This window comes from Sesamum indicum, linkage group LG5 (assembly GCF_026168435.1).
Source record: "Sesamum indicum cultivar Baizhima isolate 11 linkage group LG5, ASM2616843v1, whole genome shotgun sequence".
NCBI classification, from domain to species: domain Eukaryota; kingdom Viridiplantae; phylum Streptophyta; class Magnoliopsida; order Lamiales; family Pedaliaceae; genus Sesamum; species Sesamum indicum.
This window is the reverse complement of record NC_142661.1, coordinates 12443741-12471446: the sequence shown is the minus strand read 5'-3', so window position 1 is coordinate 12471446 and position 27706 is coordinate 12443741. Positions and strand designations below refer to the sequence as shown.

The window sequence follows — 27706 nt, the reverse complement described above, 5'->3', positions numbered from 1 at the left end:
TCTCCAAGTCCACCACATGGTCTTGTGTTTCTTTGCTTTTTACAAGCATGTCGTCTATGTATACTTCCATGTTTCTTCCAAGCTACGGGCGGAATATTTTGTCCACCAACCATTGATAGGTGGCTCCGACATTTTTTAGGCCAATTGGCATGACTATGTAGCAAAAGGTCCCAGCGGATGTAATGAAGCTGACTCTTTTACGATCTTCAGGAGCTAGCAGTATTTGATGTATCCTTGTGAGGCGTCCATCATGCTTAGGACTCCACATCTAAACATAGAGTCTACCAGTTGATCGATTCAAGGAAGGGGATAAAAATCCTTAGGGCAGGCCTTATTAAGATCTCTGAAGACGATGCACATTCGCCATTTTCCTCCGGGCTTGGGTATCAGCACCACGTTGGATAACCATTTAGGGAATTGTATTTCCTCAGTGTCGCCAACTGCAAGTAGTTTGTCTACTTCTGCTTGGATCATTTTGTCCTTCTCAAACCCGAAATGTCTTTTCTTTTGCTTTACTGGTTTTATGCAAAAATCAATGTTAAGATGGTGCATTATGACAATAGGGTCAATCCCTACTAGGTCTTGGGGAGTCCATGGAAAAATGCTCATGTTACGACTAGGCATTTGATTATTCCCTCGTGTACCGCCCCTTCTAGTTGAGAACCAATATGTATGATTTTTTCCTTGGAGGGTTTTTTCCCGTCCTCACTTTTTTCATGTTCGCCCTTTTCCCGTTCGCTGGGAGGTACTTCCCTATCATGTTGATTGGAAGGTGACTCCTTGCCAGGCTTGTTGGAGGGTCCCTCCTTGGAATCCTTGCCCCTACTTCTCTTTTGCCCTTTGCGTACAGCTTCCACATAACATTTATGAGATTGAAGGAGGTCCCCTTATATTTCTCCTACTCATCCTGACATGGGGAATTTGATTTTCATATGGTATGTAGATATCAAAGCTTGAAAGGCGTTAAGGGTAGGCCTTCCTAGAATGATGTGGTAAGCCGAAGGTTATCCACCACTAGGAATTTTAAGAGGCACATTCTTCGAGTAGATCCATTGCGCAAAGTCAGAGGGAGTGAGACCATGCCTCTTGGGTGGACTACCTCCCCTGCGAATCCGTAAAGAGAGGTGGTCACCGTTTCTAGAGAGATGTCTCCTAGCTGCATTTTGTCGTACGCCCCTCCAAACAATATGTCTACGAAAGTTCCTGAATCTATGAAGATGCATCCGACTTTGAAATTGGTTAATAGGGTGGTGGCGACTAGAGCATTGTTGTGGGGGCTTTTAGGACCCGAACTTTCCACCCTCCTGAACTAAATGATGGGTATCCTCCATAGTACCGACATCCCATACATCTTTTATTGTTGTGCTATGCGCTTCTCTAATCTGTGTCCTTCTAGCACGGTGGGAATTGCCCCCATGTGGCCCTCCTATGATCATCTGTATGAATCCCTTCTTAGGAGGGTCGTTGGCTGGAGGTTTTTATTCAAAGGCATTTCTTCGTTCCTCACTAAGTGAAGATTCTGGAGGAGAAATTTTCATTTCCTTTCCTCTATTTGATTCCTGCTTGATATAGGGTCCCATTCCCCGAGCTTTTTCCCAGCAAATGTATTCTAGGAGGTACCCGTTTTGGATGAGCGTTTCTATCTCATTCTTTAGATGTCACATTTTTCAGTGGTATGGCCATAATCATTGTGGAACCGACAAAACTTGTCCTACTTGGGGCGTTGAGGCTGCTCCCTCCACGATCGGGGGCGGGTGAGCAGGTCTTTCCCTTCGACCACTATTAGAGCTTGGGTAATAGGCACTGTGGAGAGGAGTATAAACAGCATGAATCTCGTGGAAGGGTGTTTTCTTATCTCTAAATTCAATGCGCTGCTTCTTAAAGGGGCACTCCTCCTTGGCTTCTTTTCTTTTTTCTCCTCGACTTTCCTTCTTGGCGGCATGGGTGTCTTCCATGTTAGTGTACTTGGTTGTGCGAGCTAGGAGGGCGTCAAATTTTGAAAAAGGGTTTTTGGCGAGGGACTTAAAGAAGTCTTCGTCCAGGAGACCCTGCGAGAAGGCGCTGGCCTTTACTTCTTGTGTGGTGGAGGGTACCTCCAAGGCTGCAGTGTTAAATCTTTGCAGGTACTCCCTCAATGGCTCGTTGTCCCTTTGTCGCACGACAAAGAGGCTAAGCTCTGTCTTTCGCAGCTTCCGACTACTAGCAAACTAGTGTAAAAACAGGGATCTGAACTCCTGGAAGCTTCCTATCGCTCGAGGGGCAGTTGGTTAAACCATTGCTGCGCGGCGCTGGCGAAGATAGTCATGAAGACTCGACACTTGATCCCGTCGTGTATCTGTGCAGCAAAGTTGCATTCTCAAAACACGAAAGGTGTTCCTGGGGGTCATTTGACCCATCGTACTCAGTAACAATAGGAGTACGACAATTGGCAGGGAGCTCGTCCGCCATCAAAATGTTTGTGAAGGGTACACCCAACAATTCTTCTCCTGGAATTCCCGCTATCTGGTGTTGCACGTCTTGGAGGTCTTTTTGAAGATACTCCAAACGGGCCAGCCATTGTTGGGGGACCTCTAGTGAATTTGCTGTAGGGAGCCCCTGTACCCTAGTAGGGGGGGCTCCTGTCACAGCGACACCTTCTCTTGGGGAAGTTCCTTCTATTCCTTCTTGAAGGGTGCCTGCTTCTAGCGCGGGGGCTGGACGAGTAGGGGCTAGTATCACTATCTGCTTCCGCACTGCTGCTGCAACAACCTGTTGGATCGCGCCTAGCAAGGCTGGGGAAAGTTCGCCTGATGTGGTGTCAAAGGAGGTACATCACCTTGGAGGATCAGCCAACGGCTCGGTCACTCTAAGAGACAGCAAAGGAGCTTGGAAGGCTGGGGTGGACCCTCCTACCGGTGTGAGGGAGGCCCCTGCAACAACCTCCAGAGGCTAATTATTGCTGGGTACCTCCACGGTCTTCTGCTTGTTAGTGGGATTGCTGGGAGTCTCCAAGATGTCTCATGCCTTTAACTCAATTTCCCACGGACGACGCCAATTGATGCGTGTGATTTTAGCACGTGTCTATGGTCTTTGGGTCTTGATACCGAATTGGGGCTAATTGAATAGCTTTTGAGAAAGAAGGACTTGCAAAACAAAAAGTTAACACTTTGATGCTTACGTTAGTCCCGAATTTAAAAATAGATAAATACAAAAATGAATTATGAGAGAAATTATGATAAAAGTAAAACTTCCGTATGTAAGAGCACGAAAAGTAGCAGAGTAATGGCAAGAGAGATTCTCGAGTATGGAAGAAAAAGGGAGCTTCTCTACCGAGGGTACCTCCACTATTTATAGCGGAGTAGTTCCCCTATTTTAGGAATCTTGTTGACGGGGATCCACATAGCCAGCGAGAAAGGCAGGAGTCGTGGCTAAGGTTCCTCCTTATCCGTTTCTTAAGCAGCAAATCTTCAAATGAAGTGGGACTCCTAGTTAGTGAGAAGTTCTTTCAAGCTGAACAGTCCAACTTCTTGAGGGCACCAATCTTCATTCGAGCTAGCTTTGAGGGCTTTCGTACTGAGGTGATTTCTTGGGCCAAGCTTTGGTGTGGGAGGGCTCCCCTTTGGGCTGAGCCTAGCGGGCCTCTCCCTTGGACTAGACTAGATCATAGGGTGCCCCTCCTTGGGTCGAGTCTGTCGACCTGACAACTGACCCTTTCTTGCGCTGGCGAGCCTGTGTTTGGGCCTATGGATTGGCCCATGCCCATCAAATATAATTTTTAAATTATAAATAATTTATATATAATTATTCAAACTTAGAAAAAGAAGAATGTAATTTTTAATATTATTATTATTATGATGATGATGATGATGGTGGTGGGTGTGTGGGACGATACAACCGATGATGTGTAATTATTATTCGCAACAGCACTTTAAGTTGCCACCACACAATCACCAATGGTGAGGAGTGTGAGGCGGCAGTGCTGCTGCTGCGCTCTTGTCTGCCACCTCAACCCCCGGACCGAGGCAGGCGCGTAAATCCGTGGTCAAACCAGGGACAAAGTAGGAACAAATGAATTATCATCCCTGCTCAGTATACATTCAATCACACTGCGAAAACTGAATAATCAACATCAGCTCAGAAGAAATGAGGGGTTGGGAGAGAAAGAGAGAGAGAGAGAGGGAATGGGAGTTCTTCAAGGGTGGTTGCCCCTCCCTCTCTCTCTCTCCATTTTACCCCTATGATTTTCTTCAATTTACAAATAACCAACAGCCCTTGAAGAACAAAAATGGAACTGGATTTTGATTTTCCATGCACAACTACAACTACCACTACTACTTCTGCTCTGCTGTTTCTGCTTCATGGACTGTGACTCTGCTTCTCTGTCTATATCTATCCATCTATATATATATATATGTATGAAAATTTGGTTGGGCGGTGATGATTTCTCTTGGTTCTCTCTGAGCTGGTGAATCCAGGCACCGAGACCACCCGGCCCGTATCTTGGCGGGGCGACACGGAAGGCGTGCGCTCTTCGCCGCGCAACCGTTGGTTCTGCAGCCATGGCGTGGTCGGATTCTCCTTGCCTGTTCAGAAATTACAGATCTGAGCCTCCTTTTCTACTTTGTGTTTCCTCTTTTTTTTTTCCTTTTAAAATTTTGATGAGCTTTGGAATTTCGACTATTTATTTGGCGAATTATACTAAAAGTTGTTTATAGGATAATTTGTCCAGAATTAGTGCTGACTTTTTTTTTTGTGAGGCGCTGAAAATTCATTGATATGATAAATTTAAAATGAATTGAAATGATAAACATATTAATTGAAGAGGGGCCGAAATGAATTTTACCCAATAAAACAACTATTTGAATATAATTTTTTTTTTGTTTGGTGATTTTCTCTCATTTAGCGAAAATATATATAAAAAATATGATTTAATAAAAAATAGTGTTTTTTGTATCTCAAAATTTAATATTAATATATAATATTAAAAGAGACATTATTTGATAATGAGCAGTGATTTTTATTTTTTAAAATATAATATTAAACATACAATATTTATTTTAAATTTTTGTAAAAGCAAATTTAAATCTACACATTATTTTCAATACATATTGATTTATCTTCATTTTTTTTGTATATTTTTATAAAACATAATAAAATGTTTAAAAAATAAATCCAAACACTATGATTTATTCTTTGTTTAGTGGTGAAGGTGGTCTAATGGTTAAAATTGAAATTTGGCTGAAATTTATAAATAAGTTTAAGATTACATATTTGATGGTTGAATTACATTAGAAGGGTGAAATTATTTTAATAGTATCAAAACAAATTTACACAAGTAGTGTTGTTTTGAAAATTTTAAAGATATAGGCGACACCGAGATTGAAGTGCCGCCATTTTTATTTAAAAAAAAATTAGCAGGACCACAATTTTTTAATTTAATAAAAAAATAAATGATCAATTAAAACATTTAAGACCTAATTTATTCGTAACTTATATTTTAAAAGAAATTAAATTAAAACTGACAGCACGTGACTTAATTGAAGTAAAGATATCGAGCAAAAAATTATTATTATTATTAGAATATATTTTTATAAAAAAAATAATTTTAATTTAATATAAAACACAGACAGTATATGTGTAATTTAATCTAACTTTACAAAATATTAATATAGTTTATCCATATTATTTACCATCTAAATTGATTTTTAAATTGATAAACTATTATTAATTAGAAAAGAAATAGGCACAATGCTTAGGGACAAAAATATCTAATATATATATATTTTTTATAGAAAATGGCACCATGAATTGATATCACGGTGCTATTGAATTTTTTTTTTTTTAAATAAGAAAAGGCATCACGATTCGAAATCACGGTGCCGCTATTTTGTTTATTAAAACATGACAGCACTGCGATTTTTTAGAAGTTTCAAAACAACACTACTTGTGTAATTTTTTTTAGTTGATATTACTAAAATAATTTCGCCCATCAGAAGGGCAGGTGTTTAATAGCAAATGCAATTTATTAGGGTGTTTGGTCTCTTTTTCAATAATCACTCTATTAATAAATTTTCAATAGGGTTACGATATAAGTTACGATTATAAAAATTTTCATCCCGATTCAATTATTTTTAATCTAATTATCCACTATGTTCATTTGAAGTTGTAAATTGGAATGTTATAATCACTTTTTTAATTAAATATTTTATAATTAATTATAAGGTAAAATGTAGACACTCCTAACGTATGTGGTCATTTTTATTTTATCCGTCAATTTTTTTTTTTTTTACACTTTTTCATCTAATCTTTTAATTTTGTTGCACTTTGCATTTTTGGAGAATAATAGTAGAATATTTCGTTCGTGTGTGTACACCATCTAAGGGCGATTTGGAATCAATAAAGTTATAAAGGTTAAATATACAGCCCCAATGTATGTGATCATTTGTACTTTGGCTCCAACTTTTTTACAAAATAAAATAAAAAATTAAAGGAATATAGAGAAAAGTTCTAAAAAAATGGTAAAAAAAGGAGGAAATTTTCAGAAAATTTAATACTTGATTTGCAAATAAACCATTTCAAATTACAAGCCAAATATAATATTGGTACGAACCACATAATGTTTGATAGTGAGACCTACAAAAATACATGATTTTTTTCCCATGATATTTTGGTTTGATTTTTCTCTTTTTATAAAATAGTAGTGTTGTTTCATGAGTTTTTTTCATTTTGGTTATTAAAGTTCAATCTCTTCATTTGCGTCGGTGAGTTTTTCTTAGTTTCCCATCTAGGGTTTTTTCAATCTTTGTATATATTTTGTTGATTTTGTCTTTGTGTTAAAGTTTTTTTTTTTGCGACTTGAAGTTTAAAGTTTTCTTGTTTCATTTAAGGGTTTCACACATCTGATATTACAGAAAAGTCCATAATTTATCTTGTAACGTGAAGTTATTTATCTGCAAATTATGTGTCGAATTTTTTTCTCTATTTTTTGGATTTTTTCTCCATTTTTTTTTATTTTTTATTTATTTTATTTTTATTAGTAAAGTGTGTATGATTTCATACATTGGGGGTTCTCTGCTTAACCTTTACAATTTTGCTGAATTCAAAATTATCCTCTGGCGCGTGTGCACATACGGACTGAATATTTCATTATTATTCTCCAAAAAATATAAAGTACAATAAAATCAAAACATTGAGTAAAAAAATATATATAAAAAAAAGGTTGGGGAAAAAATGCATTAAACCAAATTAGACCTAAATACATTATTGGGAAAAACTACTAATTCACACTTTCTGAAAATAGACTTCTAGAGACAAGATTTATTCTAAAAATCCATCCAATAGTAAACAGTAAATATGTAATAAATTTTCAACAGGGCAAGGAGGGCAAAAAAGGAACAAAAGCAAGAAACCACCATATACAAAACCCACCTCAGAGATGCAAGAACCAAACTCATCAGCTCAGGTGAGGAGAAGAATGAGGGTTACAGTGAAAGAGAAAGAGAAAGGGGGAATTCTTAAAGGGTGGTTGCCCCCTCACTGTAAACAACCCACCCCCAATGATTTCTTCATTTCACCTCCCACAAATCAACAGCCCTTTGAAGCAGAAATGAATAGTCAATGTACTGATCAGCTGCCCTCTCTGTCTGTGTTTGTGTTTTCATTTTCCCCCAAAACAGGGGCGAGATCGCTTCGCATATGCCATGATTTCTAGTCTCTCTGTTACCTGTATAGTGTGTATTGGGGCTGTGATGATGATTCCTGATTCCTTCCTGAGCTGATGAATCGGGGCAATTAGGCCCTCCCCACCCGTATCTTGGCGGGGCGACGCGGATGGCCTCTGATCTTGAGGGGTTTTCGTTTCCCTTCGATCGGTTGGTTGCAACCGGTGGTTCGGCAGCCATGGCGGGTGGCGGCCTCTTTGCCCCTTCCAACCACAGATCTGAGCCTCATTTATCTTTCTTCCTCATTTTTGAATCTTCTTGATACATATACAAATATTGGATCTATTTTTTTTCTTTTTTGTCTTTGCAATTTCCTAATTTTTTTCTTTGAAAAAGTTGTTTTTTTTTTTATTTGGGGGGGGGGGGTTGGTTTATCACGAATCTTTTAAAAATGGGAATAATACAATTGTAAATTAGTAAATTATTTTATATGAAAAAAAATGAACAATTTATTTTTTATGTTTTCTAAAATACAATAATTTGGTCTTTGTGTTTTTTAATAAAATAAATTACCCCTTTTAGAGTGAGTTAAATTATTTTATTTTAAAAAATATATAGGATTAAATTGTTGTTATATTTTTATAGAAGTTAATTTGTTTATATATAATATCATATAAAAGTAAATTACATTAAAATTCTTGAAAAATGTTGGATTAATTTATTTTAGATAAATTAATTCAACTTTACTTGATCTTTAATACGATTAAATTATTTGTTATTTGAGAAATTATCAATATTGTGATACATGACATAATTATGTAATCAGAAATGGTAACAGGAAAATGTTGACTTTAACTTTGTTGAATTTCTTTTAAAGTAGTGTGATAAAATATATAAAAGAAATATAATGTTGGATGCACGCTATTGTAAAAAAATAAATGTAAAGGTTTGATGTTAGTCATGATATTATGAAAAATCAATGTAGGATTGGTAATATGTATGGATATATATTTTTCTAAGTTAAAATAGAAAAAAGTTATAATATATGATGTGTGTGATTTTAGCACGGGTCTAAAGTTTTTGGATCGTAAAGATGGATTCGGGCTAGTCAAGTTAAAAATTCTTGAGGGGTCTCCTCAAGTTGCAGAGTACATTCCTCTGAGGACACCTCGCCTCTTTCGGCTGAGCTTAGAGGGCCCTCGGATTGGGCTTCCTCATTGGACCAGCGAACACAGACTCCACTATTGGAATTTGGTGCAAAGGGGGGGGGGGGGTGCTTTGGGCCGAGTAAAATGGGCCTCTCCTCTGGGCCAGATTGGATCATTGGAGGTCCCCTTCTTAGGCCAAGCATAGCGATTTGGACATACTGCCTCTTCATGGGCTGGTAGGACATTACCTGAGCTTAGTGCTTTGTTTTGGGTCAATTTCTGTTGGGTCGTACCCATCAATATATAATATTATAAATGAAATTTTTATCTCATAGTGTTTGAATTTATTTTTTTGAGTGTCTTGTTATGATTTGTGGAGATAGAGAGAGAAAAATAAAGATAAATAAGTATGTGTTGGAGATAATAAATATTTGAATTTATTTTTAGAGATAATTTAAAATAAGTGTTGTATGTTTAATATTATATTTCAAGAGATAAAAGTGATTGTTCATTGCCAAATTTTCATATCTTTTTTTATATATATTTATATATATAGTAGTATATATATACTGTATGTTTGATGTTGTATTTTTTTTTATATAAAAATTACTGTTTGTAATTATGTTTTTTTATATTATATATATATGTTTGTACGTGTATTTATCATTGATATTTATAAAAATAAGCTGGCCCAAAGAGACCCAACAGATGCAAAAATAGGACTGACAACGAGTTGAGTTCGAGCTCGAGCTCGACTCTGCAACTTTGAGCTCGAGCTCGACACTGTATTCTTGAGCTCAATTTCTCGAGCTCGAGCTCGAGAACGATTTCTCGAGCCGACAAGCAATTTGCATTTGGATTTACACCACCAGAATACAATTAAAGAGCTTCAACAGATGTGGAGGAGAAAGACAACCATCTGAAACTGAAATTTCGCACAGACATCGGACTTTTATCTTACATATAAGCTGCTACAACAGTCATGAACTTTCACCCTTTCTTCAACTTGTTTTGGTTATAGAAAATAGCACCCAAACTCAAGAAAAAGGATAATAAGATGCAACAGAGAAGAAATGGAAGCCGTACTCGTCACCCTCCTCGTTGCCGACTTGCCATCCTTGTTGGCATGAATTTAGGGCTAGGGTTTTAAGAGATGGGTTTGGGGAAGAAATGACAGAGGAGAAAGAATGGAGATAGAAAGAGAGAGGGAAAGAAAGAGAAAGAAGAAACAAGTTGTTGCCATAAACTAGGGGCTAGGGGTTTAGGAGATGGGTTTGGGGAAGAAATGAGAGAGGAAGAAGAATGGAGATAGAAAGAGAGAGGGAAAGAAAGAGAAAGAAGAAACGAGAAAAATAGAGAGAGAAAGAAATGGGTATTGACTTTTTATTGTATTATATTATTATTATTATTATTATTATTATTATTACCATTATTATTTTTATTATTTTAAATCATGAGATAGAATCATAAAATTTTTATATAGATATAATTGAAATTAATATAAGTTCACAATCTGTAAAATTTATATATTTATAAATATTAGTATAACATTGTTATAACTATCATCTTACATTGTTCAACAACATGGGTTAATCGGGCCATCAAAATTCAGATCAGACCGTTAGATATGATTAAACTTACAGAAAAATATGTTTCGTAAAGTTTTAGACTTATTAGATATACGGATGTCGAGATATCGTACACGAAACATAAGAGTAATCATTCAAGATAGTGTATCGTTGAATCAGATCATGTGATTTTAAATCATACCGTCTGATATGATCTAATAGACACAGTCTCGTATATATTTAAATTTCTATCGGGTGCCCGAATTTTAAGATATCATAATTATTGATTAAATTTTTTAATCTCATTATATATATAATAAAATAATAATTAGAATTGTTCAACCATCATCATCATCATCGTCATTATTATTATTATTATTATTATTATTAGAAGGTTAATTCATAGGAATTACTAAATTTTGACATAAATTTATAAATAATAAAAAATCATAAGTGAATTACTTGTCAATTTAAAAAATGTATAACATAATACAAATATATATTAAAATATAACATAAAGATATGATAATAATTTTAATTATAAAAAATATTATAGTTTACTAAGTTGTTGATTAAATTTATTTTTATATAAAGATCAAATGTATAAATAAAAGTACCATAATTTATTATTATCCAAACTAAAATATAAGATATTGATTAATAATTATAATATATGGTCAATTCAGATTATAAAATTGATCAAATATTAAATATAAAATTAAATATATATAAAAAATTTAAAAATAAAAAATATTCACCAGCTCGCGACACCTAGATTTGAGTTCGAGCTCAAAGTCGAGCCGGCTCGACTCATCTGCCACCCCTATGCAAAAAGAAGAAAGGAATGAGAGGCCTGTAATATCCTAGGAGATCCAAGTCATGAGAGGTCTAAAAACACTTGATAGGCGGCTTTAGGGGGCGTCCCCCAGAAGATAGATTGGCAAAAAGAGGAGGCTGAAGGCATCCTCCTATTCGGACTATGATTAAAGTCCGATAAATATTCGGTCCAAAAGGCTCACACACGTGGTAGCCCACTTTCCTATGTGGCATCTTGTCAACAACCATATTGGACCACATCAGCCCTAGCAAGATGCCTCTGGCGGTTGAGACCCCTCATAGGTGAAGGGTCTCCCAAGATAAATTAAGTAAGGAAAGACTTTTTAATAACTTGGATTCCGTGACGGCTAGGATTCCTTATAGATGAGATAGGTACCCTCAAAACCCTGGACTCCTAGGCAGCTTGGACCCCCTACCGATTAGGAATCCTTACTAATGAAGAGTCTTTCCAATTCGAAGATAAACATTCAACAACAATATTAATAGAAGATAAAAATAAATTATGATTTATCCAAATGGCTTTCATCCACCTTTCTCGAAAACGGAGGAAACGTGCAGAGCCCTATCGGAAAAGGCATCTTCCAATAAATACATGTTTACTTGTCATACTGAAGGCACTTCCGGAGACTTTCTTGACACCTTTCTCACTCTTTGGACACCCTCTCACGTCCCTCACATCCTCTTGTTCTCTAAATCATCTCTCTGACTCTTTAATATTCTCTAAGCACTTTACGAACACATTTTTACGTCTTCTTGCACTTTTTATTGATTTTTCATCATATTTCAATTTCAATTATATTTATTTACTTTTTAGCTTTGTTTCATCTCAAACCAATACTAATTTGGACGTCGGAGTGCCAACGCCTTTTTTGCAGGTGCTCCATTCAAGATTTACATTCGCTTTAGTCTAAGTTTTGAGCTTAGTCCATATCCATTGAACCCGTGCATTTTTTGAACGCATCATCGACGCCGTCTGTGGAAAAATAGATTTAAGACTTGCATTTTTTGAACGCATCATATATATAATATTATAATTCAGGATCAAAAAGATATTTTGAATAATTTAATATACCGATTAAGATGGTGTTCCTCCTCAAAACATTTAAAAATGTTTGAGCTCTAATTAAAATATTTCTTAAAGAACATATAAAATATTGAAATAAGATGTTTTAAATCTAGATTTTTTTCTAAAAAAAATAATTTTATTTAATTTTTCTCAAAATATTTTATAAAATTAATATACCATAAAATAAAAATATCCCTATTCATAGTCTTTCTCTCTTTCTTTCTCTCACAAGCATAGTCTCTCTCTCACGCACATACAGTCTCTCCAGGATTTTACAAAAAATTATTGCTATTTAATTTTTCTTTCATTCAAAAATAAAAATTCATTATTTATTATTAAATTATTATAGTAAAAAAAGATAATTTTTTTTATATTGCTATTATATATACAGTAAAATTATAAATTCAAGACATTATAAATTAAGAATAGTTATTGCATTAATGAAAAAAACTACCAATTAAATAATTATATTAATATTCAACTGACATGAATTTACGTATATCTTACTTATATTATAAATTTTAGGTAATAATTCTTTATTCTTTTTATAAAAATATTATTTATTAAATTTTTATTTAGAGATAAACTAATGTATATTGTTTAAAAGTATTTACAAAATATTTAAATACAAAATATATCTAGAAATAACAATTATTTGATTCTAATGGTATTATATATTTTTTTTGTAATTTTATTAATAAGGAACCTTATTATGTGAATTATCCTAATATTTTATAAGCTGTAAAAACATCTTATGAGCTTTAATATCGCATTTTATTCAATCGGACTTATTTTAGAAATAAGATATGATTTCTTATAATTATTACAATATTTTATAAGATATCGGAGTTTATAAAATATTTTAAAAAAAATTAGCCAAACGCCTTCTAAATATTGAGTGAACGCTATTATTAGGATAATACTTTTTTAAATAATAAAATATATTTATAATTGTATTAAATTTATTATATGTTCGACGTAATTTATTTATTATTTTCTTAAAGTTGGTTGATTTTATTACGTGTTATATCGTGAAACATTTATTAAATTGGATAAAAGTGAAAAAATTGAAAAGTTCAAGGACCTGGTTACAAAAAACAACCGAAATTACCATAATATCCTCAGTTCTTGAGAAAAAGCAGTCAAAAGCGAGGGCAAGAAGAGAACACAAAGTCCAATATAAATAGCAGCGTTGGAAGGGTGGATGAAGGCAAAAGAGCTCAGAAGAAGAATGAGGGGGAGAGGGATGATTTGGGAATTCTTCAAGGGTTGTTGCCCCTCTCTCTCACCCTGTGATTTCTCTCCATTCATCAAAAACCCTAACAACCCTTTTCTGATTGATTGTATGTATATATCTATATATACATATACATATATATATATATACCATTTCGCATACATACCTCCATACACACACAAGAAAAAGAGAGAGAGAGAGACAGACGGCGACATCGTTTTCTGGTATTGATTCAGTGTTGTGGGGCTGTGATGATGTTTCTAGATTCTTCTGAGCTTTCTTTGATCTGGGCAATGAGAAAACCCGGCCCGTATCTTGGTGGGGCGACCCGGATGGCGTTCGAGATCTGAGGTGCTGTTTCGCTCTCTGTCTCGCTCGCAACCGGTGGGTTTCGCAGCCATGGCGCGGCGGCGTTTCTCTTGTTCGGCCTTACACAGATCTGAGCCTCATTTTTATTTTTATTTATTTTATTTTTACATCGGGAAAATATACTATTTTCTGCAATTTTTTTGAATATTTTCTTTTTTTTTTCTAAAGAAAAACTTTTTGTCAGATTTGTTACTTACAACGATTATTAACTCAAATGGTGGCTGCTGACGATAATTGCATTTCCAGAAATTTGTTAGAGATTCCAAATTTAATAATTCAAATGAATTTGAGATATAATACAGGAAATATAAATAGATGTAAGGAATATGGTAATAATTATATATTAAATATTATCTTTTACACAGATTATGATTATGGTACGGAAATTTAAAATATAAGTATTTATTGGGATAGTTACAGTTTTGGTTTTCATATAGTGCCAATTGATTTGTTTTCAGTTTCTAAACATATCGAATATTTATTTATATTTTTAATTTTTAGGTTTAAGTAACGATTAATTTGTCCTTTTAAAGAAAATATATAATTCAATAATTTTTTTTTCAATATTCAAATTAGATCCAATATGCTTTCGAAAATAAAATTGAGTTTTCATAAATTCGTACTTCATATGACTGTTTTGCTCTCAGTATTCTAAATATTTGATTTTATAAACTTTTTTCAATCACACTATTACAACAAATGGTTCGCAGATAATTGTCTCTTCCAACCATATATACCTTTTTTTGACATCTTGTGATTAGGGTATTCTAAGTTTTTGATTTTACGAATTTTCTCTAATCATACTATCCCTCAAGGACTTGGAATATTCAAAAATAAAGATTTCAAAAAAAAGTATGAATTTATGGAGGTTTAATTTTATTTTTGAAAGCATGTTGAGTCTGATCATGAGCATAAAAAATATATAGTTGGACTATATGTATTTGAACGGACAAAATAGTCAGTAGTTAGGCTTAAGAATCAAAATTGCTAATAAGTTGAAGTACTAAAATAAAAATATAAAATATTAAGGGACTGAAAATGAATTAATGATAATGTATGAAGACTAAAACTATAATTATCCCATACTTATTAAAATTTGTTATGCATTAATCTTTTTATTATCTGAATCTGTTATTGTTTTCTGATAAGTGAAAATAAAAAAGAATAATTGGAAGTAAGAAATAATTAAGAGATTGAATAAAAGAAAATCTTAGATAAGAAAAGTGAGATGAGGAGGGAGGGCAAAGATGATTGGTATGGAGCAAGGAGTGTAAAAGCGATGAGTAACATTACCACACAAACGAGATAGTTCAGGAACAGAGCTGAGCCATTATGCAACACAGATAAGAATCACTAGCATCAAGCAGACCAAGGGATATCCTCTACTTCTGGTTAGTCAGATGTGCTTCTTGTTATAGCAATCCCAATTTCATTTTGCTGCGGTATTTCTTCAGAAATGAGATGGACTCTGTAACCACGCGAAGAGGGTCCTTTACCACACCTTCCCATCTGCAGCTTGTTTTGGTCTTGCCAAAGGGCCCAACAAATTACAAGAAGCCTCGCTGCTGCATCCTTTTCTAGTTGTTGAACCATTTGGGATATCCATATTGCTATTCCCTCTGTCCAAGAGTTAACTAATCGCCAAGGTATGTGGGATAATGCCTAAATCATTCTTGCGAAGGGGCACTTCCAGCAAGATATGGTGCAGCGTCTCCCGTTCTGCCTCACAAATAATGGATTGAGTCTCCATATTGCTGTTCTTCTTTGCTAAGTTGATCATTTGTTGGGACCGCATCGTAGCAAAACCTCCAAGTTTGAACTCGGACTTGTGGGATATTTGCAAAGTCATAGGTATTTCAAAAAACGTTCACGCCCCTCAGCCAGAGGAGGGAAGCACCGTGATGAAGAAGCCTCTGATGGAGCGGCTAATTGTAAAGCCACTGTGTATGCGCTACTCACTGAAAATGAACCTTGTCTGTCTGGCGTCCACCACAATCTTCGTGCTCCTGGTTGAACCCGATCAGCTCACTCCTCACACCCTAACATCAAACTCCTCTTGCCGCGAGAATACTCCTCCACGTGATTGATGGGCGGGAACTTGCTGCCGCTTCCCAGAAGGATGAGTGAGGGAAGTAACGTGCCTTTAATATCTGACTAAGTAATGAGTCCGGGTTCATAATCAGTCGCCATCCTTGTTTTGCTAACAAGGTCAGATTGAAAGCGCCCAAGTCACGAAATCCTAATCCACCTTCTACTAGGGGACGACACATTTTTTTTCAGGCGACCCAATGCACTTTTTTATCCCCTTTTTATTGTGCCACTAGAAATCCTTCATTGCTTTCTCTAGTTCCTTCAACAGGTTATCCGACAATTTGAAGTAAGACATAGCATATGTTGGCCGCTCTTGGAGTACCAATTTTATGAGAACCCCCTTCCCCGCCTGTGACAGAAGTCCACTACTCCAACCCGAAATACAATTCCATGACCGATCTCGAATGTTCCTGAACAACATCTGTTTTGACCGATCTGCCACTGTTGGGAGTCTTAGGTAGCAATCATGAGCTCCCACCAAACTAACCCCCAATCGATTGGCTAATCGACGCTTAACTACTTCTTGAAATCCCCCACTTACAACCATGCTTGATTTAGAAAAGTTCACCTCTTACCTGGATGCCTTGGCGTACAAATTTAGAATTCTCTGTACTTCTTCAATTTATCCCTCCGTAGCTTTGCAAAATAAAAGTGTGTCATAAGCAAACAACATATGTAAAACACTAAGAGCTGTCTGACTAATCCTCATGCCTCGTAATGAACCCCTCCTCTCCGCCTCCTTAATGAGTCCTATGAAGGCCTCTATGCAAAAAATAAAGAGATACAGAGACATAACAGATCTTCTTGATGGATACTGCATTCCGGTCTAAAATTTCCAAACTGATTACCATTTAGGGTTAGCGAATATGAGATAGAAGTAAAGAATAGCATGATAATATCAACGACACTCCTCCCAAAGCCTAGTCTAAGAAGAACACGTCTAAGAAAAGATCATTCCACCCCATCATAAGCTTTGATCATATCCATTTTAAGTGCGGCATAGCCTGATTTAGACCTAGATGATGTCCTAGGAAAGTGGTTAAGCTCGAAAGCAAGTAAGACATTGTCTGTGATAAGATGATTAGGAATGAAAGCAGATTGTGTAAGAGAGACGATATCATTCATCATTCCTTTTAAAGGATTGGCTAGGCATTTAGATGCAACCTTAACCACTACATTGCATAGACTAATAGGGCGTAACTTTCAAATTGCTAACTTCAGGAATCAGAACAACGTGAGTGTAATTCAACTTGTATAATAAAGAGTGGTTATTCAAAATCCTAGGCACTGAATTAGAAACATTCTCATCTACTATATTAAAAAATTTTTGAAAAAAAAGAGGGGACATACCATCTGATCCAGGAGATTTGAGAGGAGACATACTAAAAACGGTTTGCTTGACCTCGTCTGCCGTGAATGGTTGAGTTAATTGGGTGTTCATCTCTGGGGTTACTCATCAGGGGATTGTTGCCACCACCTGGTCAATGCTTGCTTTCGACGGCCGACGAGATGCAAAGATTGATCTTAAATGTTGAAGTAGGATATCTTGGATATTTTCCTCTTTCTCTTGCCAAACACCGCTACTATCCTTAAGGCGAGAGATGGTGTTATGTTGTTTTCAGGCTGAAGCTCTAGCATGAAAATATCATGTATTACCATCTCCATTTGCTAACTGATGTATATTAGTAAAAAATATTAACTTGTGAGGGTAAAAGAGTAATTTAACATGTATGGGCACACCTTAAACATATATACCTCACCACACCATATAATTTCCAACACCCCTATAAATACCAAAATACTAATTTTTTAATCTAAGTTACTATTCATTGACAAGACATCCCACTCTTGAAAATTACACATTTTGCGGCAATTGTATTTCACATGGTGTGCAATTCCATCGCGATAAAATCCCGATTTAATCCTTTAGCAAAAAATCTCGACTACATCATTGGTGCCGTCTGTGGGAAAAAAATTTTACCTCGACGTTGAGCATGCAGACCAGGTCCCGAGCCCGTGATGTACACGATCTAGACGCAATCCTAGAAGCCCAAGCGAACGGAATGGAACAGAACCCCCTGGCGAACAGTCAGTTCCTTAGGAGGTAACCCCCCTAACGCACCAGCAGACACCCCTCAATGGGGGACTCCCCTCGTCTCACGAGGCGCCTATCACACAGCGCGTCGTGTGGCTAGTAGTCCACTGACTACGTCCGCCAATACCTCCGCTCGGCACTAATGCAGCGCGCCGAATATATCAGAGTCGGGAGGAACAATCACAAAACAGTAAATTGCGCACGCGGATTCAGAAAACCAAATTGCATTGAACTGAAAATGCGTATACAATGATCAACGATGCTAGAGCAAGGGGTTCGCCTTGAGGGGGACTCCAACACGTCACTAAACCAAGCTTCTTGAACTCATTCCCCCCTATAATAGGCTTAAAAAAATAAATCCTATCGCCTACACTAGACACTAGGAAAGCTGAAATTTGCAACTCAAGAGGCGTAACGTCCCCTTGAGGAATCTAAACAACATAAAGCAAATAACAAAGCAGTAACAAAGCAATAAAAGGCCTACACCTAAGACTCTAACACAGTTGGGTGTCCAGCGTCTGTCGATGAAGGCTGAGTGGTCGGCCATGTAGAACGGTTGAGTGGCCGAAGTGTGCGTCACGGGGGCCTAGTGTGCGGGCGGCCCGTGACATTCTCCCCCACCTGAGATAGCGACGTCCCCGGCGCTACGGAAGCATGGTACGCTTCGACAAGGGGTAGAAACGCCTTTAGGTTCGTCACTCGCTCCCAAGTGTTCTCCTCGCTGCTGCATCCCCTCCATTTCACCAAGTACTCTGTGTGGTCTTTCTTCGCGGTACTCGTCACTCGGTGATCTAGGATCGCTTCAGCCACCTTCTCCTTCATCTTCTTCAATTCGAGTTGTGGGCGGCTGGGTTGATTGCGGGTATAGCGAACGGAATGGAACAGAACCCCCTGGCGAACAGTCAGTTCCTTAGGAGGTAACCCCCCTAACGCACCAGCAGACACCCCTCAATGGGGGACTCCCCTCGTCTCACGAGGCGCCTATCACACAGCGCGTCGTGTGGCTAGTAGTCCACTGACTACGTCCGCCAATACCTCCGCTCGGCACTAATGCAGCGCGCCGAATATATCAGAGTCGGGAGGAACAATCACAAAACAGTAAATTGCGCACGCGGATTCAGAAAACCAAATTGCATTGAACTGAAAATGCGTATACAATGATCAACGATGCTAGAGCAAGGGGTTCGCCTTGAGGGGGACTCCAACACGTCACTAAACCAAGCTTCTTGAACTCATTCCCCCCTATAATAGGCTTAAAAAAATAAATCCTATCGCCTACACTAGACACCAGGAAAGCTGAAATTTGCAACTCAAGAGGCGTAACGTCCCCTTGAGGAATCTAAACAACATAAAGCAAATAACAAAGCAGTAACAAAGCAATAAAAGGCCTACACCTAAGACTCTAACACAGTTGGGTGTCCAGCGTCTGTCGATGAAGGCTGAGTGGTCGGCCATGTAGAACGGTTGAGTGGCCGAAGTGTGCGTCACGGGGGCCTAGTGTGCGGGCGGCCCGTGACATTCTCCCCCACCTGAGATAGCAACGTCCCCGGCGCTACGGAAGCATGGTACGCTTCGACAAGGGGTAGAAACGCCTTTAGGTTCGTCACTCGCTCCCAAGTGTTCTCCTCGCTGCTGCATCCCCTCCATTTCACCAAGTACTCTGTGTGGTCTTTCTTCGCGGTACTCGTCACTCGGTGATCTAGGATCGCTTCAGCCACCTTCTCCTTCATCTTCTTCAATTCGAGTTGTGGGCGGCTGGGTTGATTGCGGGTATAGCGAACGGAATGGAACAGAACCCCCTGGCGAACAGTCAGTTCCTTAGGAGGTAACCCCCCTAACGCACCAGCAGACACCCCTCAATGGGGGACTCCCCTCGTCTCACGAGGCGCCTATCACACAGCGCGTCGTGTGGCTAGTAGTCCACTGACTACGTCCGCCAATACCTCCGCTCGGCACTAATGCAGCGCCGAATATATCAGAGTCGGGAGGAACAATCACAAAACAGTAAATTGCGCACGCGAATTCAGAAAACCAAATTGCATTGAACTGAAAATGCGTATACAATGATCAACGATGTTAGAGCAAGGGGTTCGCCTTGAGGGGACTCCAACACGTCACTAAACCAAGCTTCTTGAACTCATTCCCCCCTATAATAGGCTTAAAAAAATAAATCCTATCGCCTACACTAGACACTAGGAAAGCTGAAATTTGCAACTCAAGAGGCGTAACGTCCCCTTGAGGAATCTAAACAACATAAAGCAAATAACAAAGCAGTAACAAAGCAATAAAAGGCCTACACCTAAGACTCTAACACAGTTGGGTGTCCAGCGTCTGTCGATGAAGGCTGAGTGGTCGGCCATGTAGAACGGTTGAGTGGCCGAAGTGTGCGTCACGGGGGCCTAGTGTGCGGGCGGCCCGTGACATTCTCCCCCAGTCTGAGATAGCGACGTCCCCGGCGCTACGGAAGCATGGTACGCTTCGACAAGGGGTAGAAACGCCTTTAGGTTCGTCACTCGCTCCCAAGTGTTCTCCTCGCTGCTGCATCCCTTCCATTTCACCAAGTACTCTGTGTGGTCTTTCTTCGCGGTACTCGTCACTCGGTGATCTAGGATCGCTTCAGCCACCTTCTCCTTCATCTTCTTCAATTCGAGTTGTGGGCGGCTGGGTTGATTGCGGGTATAGCGAACGGAATGGAACAGAACCCCCTGGCGAACAGTCAGTTCCTTAGGAGGTAACCCCCCTAACGCACCAGCAGACACCCCTCAATGGGGGACTCCCCTCGTCTCACGAGGCGCCTATCACACAGCGCGTCGTGTGGCTAGTAGTCCACTGACTACGTCCGCCAATACCTCCGCTCGGCACTAATGCAGCGCGCCGAATATATCAGAGTCGGGAGGAACAATCACAAAATAGTAAATTGCGCACGCGGATTCAGAAAACCAAATTGCATTGAACTGAAAATGCGTATACAATGATCAACGATGCTAGAGCAAGGGGTTCGCCTTGAGGGGGACTCCAACACGTCACTAAACCAAGCTTCTTGAACTCATTCCCCCCTATAATAGGCTTAAAAAAGTAAATCCTATCGCCTACACTAGACACTAGGAAAGCTGAAATTTGCAACTCAAGAGGCGTAACGTCCCCTTGAGGAATCTAAACAACATAAAGCAAATAACAAAGCAGTAACAAAGCAATAAAAGGCCTACACCTAAGATTCTAACACAGTTGGGTGTCCAGCGTCTGTCGATGAAGGCTGAGTGGTCGGCCATGTAGAACGGTTGAGTGGCCGAAGTGTGCGTCACGGGGGCCTAGTGTGCGGGCGGCCCGTGACATTCTCCCCCACCTGAGATAGCGACGTCCCCGGCGCTACGGAAGCATGGTACGCTTCGACAAGGGGTAGAAACGCCTTTAGGTTCGTCACTCGCTCCCAAGTGTTCTCCTCGCTGCTGCATCCCCTCCATTTCACCAAGTACTCTGTGTGGTCTTTCTTCGCGGTACTCGTCACTCGGTGATCTAGGATCGCTTCAGCCACCTTCTCCTTCATCTTCTTCAATTCGAGTTGTGGGCGGCTGGGTTGATTGCGGGTATAGCGAACGGAATGGAACAGAACCCCTTGGCGAACAGTCAGTTCCTTAGGAGGTAACCCTCCTAACGCACCAGCAGACACCCCTCAATGGGGGACTCCCCTCGTCTCACGAGGCGCCTATCACACAGCGCGTCGTGTGGCTAGTAGTCCACTGACTACGTCCGCCAATACCTCCGCTCGGCACTAATGCAGCGCGCCGAATATATCAGAGTCGGGAGGAACAATCACAAAACAGTAAATTGCGCACGCGGATTCAGAAAACCAAATTGCATTGAACTGAAAATGCGTATACAATGATCAACGATGCTAGAGCAAGGAGTTCGCCTTGAGGGGGACTCCAACACGTTACTAAACCAAGCTTCTTGAACTCATTCCCCCCTATAATAGGCTTAAAAAAATAAATCCTATCGCCTACACTAGACACTAGGAAAGCTGAAATTTGCAACTCAAGAGGCGTAACGTCCCCTTGAGGAATCTAAACAACATAAAGCAAATAACAAAGCAGTAACAAAGCAATAAAAGGCCTACACCTAAGACTCTAACACAGTTGGGTGTCCAGCGTCTGTCGATGAAGGCTGAGTGGTCGGCCATGTAGAACGGTTGAGTGGCCGAAGTGTGCGTCACGGGGGCCTAGTGTGCGGGCGGCCCGTGACATTCTCCCCCACTTGAGATAGCGACGTCCCCGGCGCTATGGAAGCATGGTACGCTTCGACAAGGGGTAGAAACGCCTTTAGGTTCGTCACTCGCTCCCAAGTGTTCTCCTCGCTGCTGCATCCCCTCCATTTCACCAAGTACTCTGTGTGGTCTTTCTTCGCGGTACTCGTCACTCGGTGATCTAGGATCGCTTCAGCCACCTTCTCCTTCATCTTCTTCAATTCGAGTTGTGGGCGGCTAGGTTGATTGCGGGTATCGTCTTCCCTGTCTGCTGAATACTTCTTCAATTGGCTGACATGGAAGACGTTGTGGATCTTCCACCACGGCGGCAGCTCCACCTTGTATGCTACCGTCCCAATACGCCTAAGGACCGGCAAAGGACCAACATATTTCTGCATCAACCGAGGATCTCTCCCCCTTGATGACTTTGACAATCTCGGACCCGGGACCTTCACCAGCACCAGGTCTCCCGCATTGAACTCAACGAAGCGGCGATTCTGATCTGCATACTTCTTCATCCGCTTCTGAGCTGTCTCCAGGCAACTTTTAGCGATATCAACATTCTGCTTCCACTCCTGGGAGAAACTTCGAGCAAGAGGGGATCTCACACTTTGTGGGATGTCAAGAGTGTGAGGAAGGAGCGGCTGCTGCCCAGTGACGATTTCAAAAGCGCTCTTGTTAGTCGAAGAGCTCTTTTGAGCATTGAAACACAGCTGAGCGACATCCAGGAGCTTCACCCAATCCTTCTGCGTACCTCGCACAAAGTGCCGAAGGTAGTCCTCCAACATAGAATTAAAGCGTTCTGTCTGACCATCGGACTGTGGATGATAGCTCGAGCTCATGGAAAGTGTGGACCCGAGGAGTTTGAACAACTCGGTCCAGAAGATGCCAGTGAAACGGGAGTCACGATCCCTGACAATATCTTTTGGCAGTCCCCAATGTTTGACGATGTGCTTGAAGAAGAGATGAGCCGTCCCTTCTGCTGTAACGTGTTTGGGTGCTGCGATGAATGTAGCATATTTTGACAAACGATCTACCACGACGATAATAGAGCCTAAGTCCCCGACTTTAGGCAATCCAGAGATGTAATCCATGGAATCGCTCTCCCATGGACGCTTTGGGATGGGAAGTGGTTGCAGCAAACCAGCCTTCTTCTGATGGTCTGCCTTGTCCTGCTGACAAATCAAGCAAGTGCGGACATACGTCTCGACATCGTCCCGCAGTTGTGGCCAATAGTAGGCCCTCCTCACCAAGGCAAACGTGCGCTCCTGTCCTTGGTGTCCCGCCCAAAGTGTGTCGTGGCATTCGGAAAGAAGTGATTTTCGTAGGTCCCCGCCTCTCGGAATATATACGCGGTTTCCTTTGGTCATCAACAATCCATCCTCGATCCAAAAGTGTCGAGCCTTGCCCTGCTCGACAAGCCGAATCAGGCCTTGCGCTGCGGGATCCCTCGGTAGTAACTCCCGCACCTGATCCTTCACAGAGATAGCAGCCGCGCTAGAGGAGAGCGCTGCTATCGACTCCAAGTTCGCCAAGTCCGCCCTGCGGCTCAAGGCATCAGCTGCGTGGTTGCTGGAGCCGGCCCGGTACTCCAACACGAAGTGAAACTCTGACAACAACTCCTGCCAACGTGCCTGCCTACTGGTCAGCTTCGGCTGCGACATGAAATGACTCACTGCAGTGTTATCCGTCCTGACCACGAAGGGAGAGCCTAACAAATAGTGTCGCCATAGTCGAACGCAATGAACTACGGCCAACAACTCCTTCTCGCGCACTGAATAACGTCGTTCAGCATCCTTCAACTTTCTGCTCTCAAAGGCAACTGGATGGCTATCTTGCATCAGAACTCCTCCTAAAGCAAAGTCTGAAGCGTCTGTCTCCACCAAGAATAGCTTTGACATATCTGGTAAGGCCAACACAGGATTTGTCACCATCGCTCTCTTCAAATCATCGAAGGCTACTTGGCATTGGGGTGTCCAATTCCAAGTCTCTGTCTTCTTCAGTAAGTCTGTTAAAGGCCGTGCGATCGCGGAGTAGTCCTTCACGAAACGCCGATAATAGTTCGCCAAGCCAAGAAATGAGCACAAGTCATGAACATCGCTCGGCGGTCTCCACTCCTCGATAGCCTGTACTTTCTTGGGATCCATCCGAATGCGTCCTCTCTCCACGATGTGTCCCAAGAAACTGATAGTCTCCCGAGCAAACGAGCACTTCGACACCTTCACGTACAGCTCGTGCTCGCGGAGTCTCGTCAGAACCTGCCGCAAATGGTCCTCGTGCTCGGCCAAGGTTCTGCTGTATATCACAATGTCGTCCAGGTACACCACCACAAACTCATCAAGAAAACCGTGAAGTACCTGGTTCATCAAGGTGCTGAAGGTTGCGGGAGCGTTAGTCAGGCCGAAAGGCATGACAAGAAACTCGAAAGCTCCGTACCTCGTGACAACTGTCGTCTTCGCCTCATCACCCTCCTTGACTCGGACCTGCCAATAGCCCGACCTCAAGTCTATTTTCGTGAAGTAGTTTTCGCTCCACTCAAACGGTCGAAGCAGTCTGCCACCAACGGTATCGGGTACTTGTTCTTCACAGTGATCTTGTTCAGTGCCCGATAGTCACAACACAGGCGTAGGGAGCCGTCGGCCTTCTTTTGAAACAGGACCGGCGCTCCATACGGCGACTTCGCGGGTTTGATGATTCCGCTCTCCAACATATCCTTCAACTGCTTCCTAAGCTCCACAAGCTCAGGTTGCGACATTCTGTACGGTGCCCTGGCGGGCGGCCTCGTGCCAGGCACCAACTCAATCTCGTGATCCACTGCCCTCTTCGGCGGTAGCTTCCGAGGCAGCTCGTCTGGCATCACGTCTTCAAACACCATCAACAGTTTCTTAATGCCGCCCGGGATGGGCCCTGACACCTCTTCCATTTCATCAAGGCAAAGAGTACACAAGTAGGATGGTTCATTCCGCTTGCGACCCTTCTCAAACTGCATGGCCGACAAATTCCTCTCTCCAGTACGTCCGGCCAAGGTAGGGATGACACACGGTTTCGCTCCCATCATCATCAGCGAGTCGACATGGGGTAGAACAACTGTGCGTGTATCCCGTAGAAATTCAAGCCCGAGGATAAGCTTGAAGTCATCCATCACCACAACGGAAAGATTGGTCTTGCCCTCATAAGCACCAACCTTAATCTCCACAGACTTGGGTACACTGGCAATGGGTTGTGCAGTCGAGTTGATCGCCTTCACACGCCCAACTCCCTTCTCCAACACGAGCCCGAGTCTCGCCACTTCGGCGCTCGCAAGGTAGTTGTGAGAGGCTCCAGTGTCGATCATGGCTCGAATCGGCTTGCCATGGATCTTCACATCAACGAACATCAACCCTTTCTTCCGAGGAATTCGAGGCTGAACTTCTTCTTCTTTCTGTTCCGGCTGTTCCACAGTAAGAGCCGGGACAGTCTTTTTCGCAAGGGGTGGCACTACTCTCTTCGCCGCCACCATAGAGACTGTGTTGCACCATTGGGATACGGCCCCCAAATTGTCCTCATCCTCCTCCGTGCCATTCTCACCACCTGCCTCTGCTTGTGGCTCCACACTCCTTGAGGATGACGCATTGTCGGCAAAGGTCGTTGCCAATGCATTCAACACCCGTCTCTTCGGGCAGTCGCGATACCCATGCGGACCATCGCAGAAGAAACACCCTCTCCTCCTCTCGGGTGCTCCCTGCTTGTTCTCTTGGGGCCTGTTCCTGTCTGAACCGCCCTGTGAGCCATTCTGAGCGTGGAGTCTCTGGTCTCCCCCACCTCTGTTGAAGATATTCCTGAACGATTTCATCCCATTCGACTTATTCTGTGCAGGACCAGACGTCGCCTGCCTATCCTTCCGAGTCTCTTGGTTGAAATCTGCCAGGCGCTCGGCCGCTATAATAGCCGAACTCAAATCAGTCACTCGTTGCCTCTGCAACTCGTTTCTCGCCCACTGTTTCAAGCCTTCCATGAAAGTGAACAGCTTGTCTGCCTCCGACATGTCTCGGATGTTCAGCATCAGCGCTGAGAAAGCTTTGACATATTCCCGCACGGAACCTGTATGTTCAAGCTTTCGCAATGCCCTCCTGGCATTGTACTCCACATTCTCGGGGAAGAACTGCTCTCTGATCGCCTCCCATAGAAGAGCCCACGTGTCGAACTGTATTTGATGAGCCTGGATTTCCGCAAACTTGGTCTGCCACCACAGCTTTGCGTCACCAGTCAGGTACATGGTCGCAGTCGCAACCTTCCTTGCCTCGTCCCGCACGTCTGCCGCAAGGAAGTACTGCTCCATGTCGAAGAGGAAGTTCTCGACCTCCTCCGCATCACGCTCACCGCTATAGGCCTTCGGTTCTGGTATTCGAAGCCTAGCACCGGGGTCGTGAGCAACCATAGGCGTGCTACCCACTGCACGCTGGAGCAGCCCAATCTGAATGGACATCTGCTCCATGTCACGCCGCATATCGGCAATGCTGTCGTTTCCGAATACGCCAGCCATCTCCTGAATCACGTGCCGACATTCGTCCAACTCCGAATTCAGCACCATGATCTCAGATTCCAGGGAAGAGACCTTCGTCTCCAATTCCACCAACCGGGAGTGTCCGTCCTTCGGGTTCTCAGCTCTCTCGCTGGATGAAGCTGCGGCATGTCGCGGGCTTTCCGGATCTTGCCCCGATGCCTTCGCAGCAGTAGCGGTGCGCCTCGGAGCCATATCGGCAACGAGGCTCTGATACCACCTCTCACGAGGCGCCTATCACACAGCGCGTCGTGTGGCTAGTAGTCCACTGACTACGTCCGCCAATACCTCCGCTCGGCACTAATGCAGCGCGCCGAATATATCAGAGTCGGGAGGAACAATCACAAAACAGTAAATTGCGCACGCGGATTCAGAAAACCAAATTGCATTGAACTGAAAATGCGTATACAATGATCAACGATGCTAGAGCAAGGGGTTCGCCTTGAGGGGGACTCCAACACGTCACTAAACCAAGCTTCTTGAACTCATTCCCCCCTATAATAGGCTTAAAAAAATAAATCCTATCGCCTATACTAGACACTAGGAAAGCTGAAATTTGCAACTCAAGAGGCGTAACGTCTCCTTGAGGAATCTAAATAACATAAAGCAAATAACAAAGTAGTAACAAAGCAATAAAAGGCCTACACCTAAGACTCTAACACAGTTGGGTGTCCAGCGTCTGTCGATGAAGGCTGAGTGGTCGGCCATGTAGAACGGTTGAGTGGCTGAAGTGTGCGTCACGGGGGCGTAGTGTGCGGGCGACCCGTGACACCTCGTCACGTCAAAAATCTCCGGCCCCCGGATGCTCCACCCCAAGAATCGATGATTCAGCTGACACAGGAGGCCTTGCTAGCCTTGATTCGAGACGCGTCTAC

The 27706-nt window shown here is 41.4% G+C and overlaps 1 protein-coding gene across 1 annotated transcript; it reads right to left on the bottom strand.

Moving 5' to 3' along the window:
* Positions 1-1685: 1685 nt before the first annotated feature.
* Positions 1686-27026, bottom strand: LOC148788134 (uncharacterized). The gene is made up of 4 exons (XM_088880368.1): positions 24852-27026; positions 22426-24774; positions 2317-2748; positions 1686-2207 (listed from the first exon to the last, which is right to left on the bottom strand). The coding sequence occupies exons 1-4, from the start codon at positions 27024-27026 to the stop codon at positions 1686-1688; spliced, it is 5478 nt and encodes a 1825-aa protein (XP_088736494.1).
* Positions 27027-27706: the final 680 nt, after the last annotated feature.

Coding starts and splice junctions, on each gene's coding strand:
- LOC148788134 (XM_088880368.1), bottom strand. CDS start 27,026: ATGGCTCCGAGGCGCACCGCTACTGCTGCGAAGGCATCGGGGCAAGAT. Junction 24,775..24,851: donor ACAAGTACCCGATACCGTTG/GTGGCAGACTGC, acceptor GGCTATTGGCAG/GTCCGAGTCAAGGAGGGTGA. Junction 2,749..22,425: donor AAGACCACACAGAGTACTTG/GTGAAATGGAGG, acceptor GCGATCCAACAG/GTTGTTGCAGCAGCAGTGCG.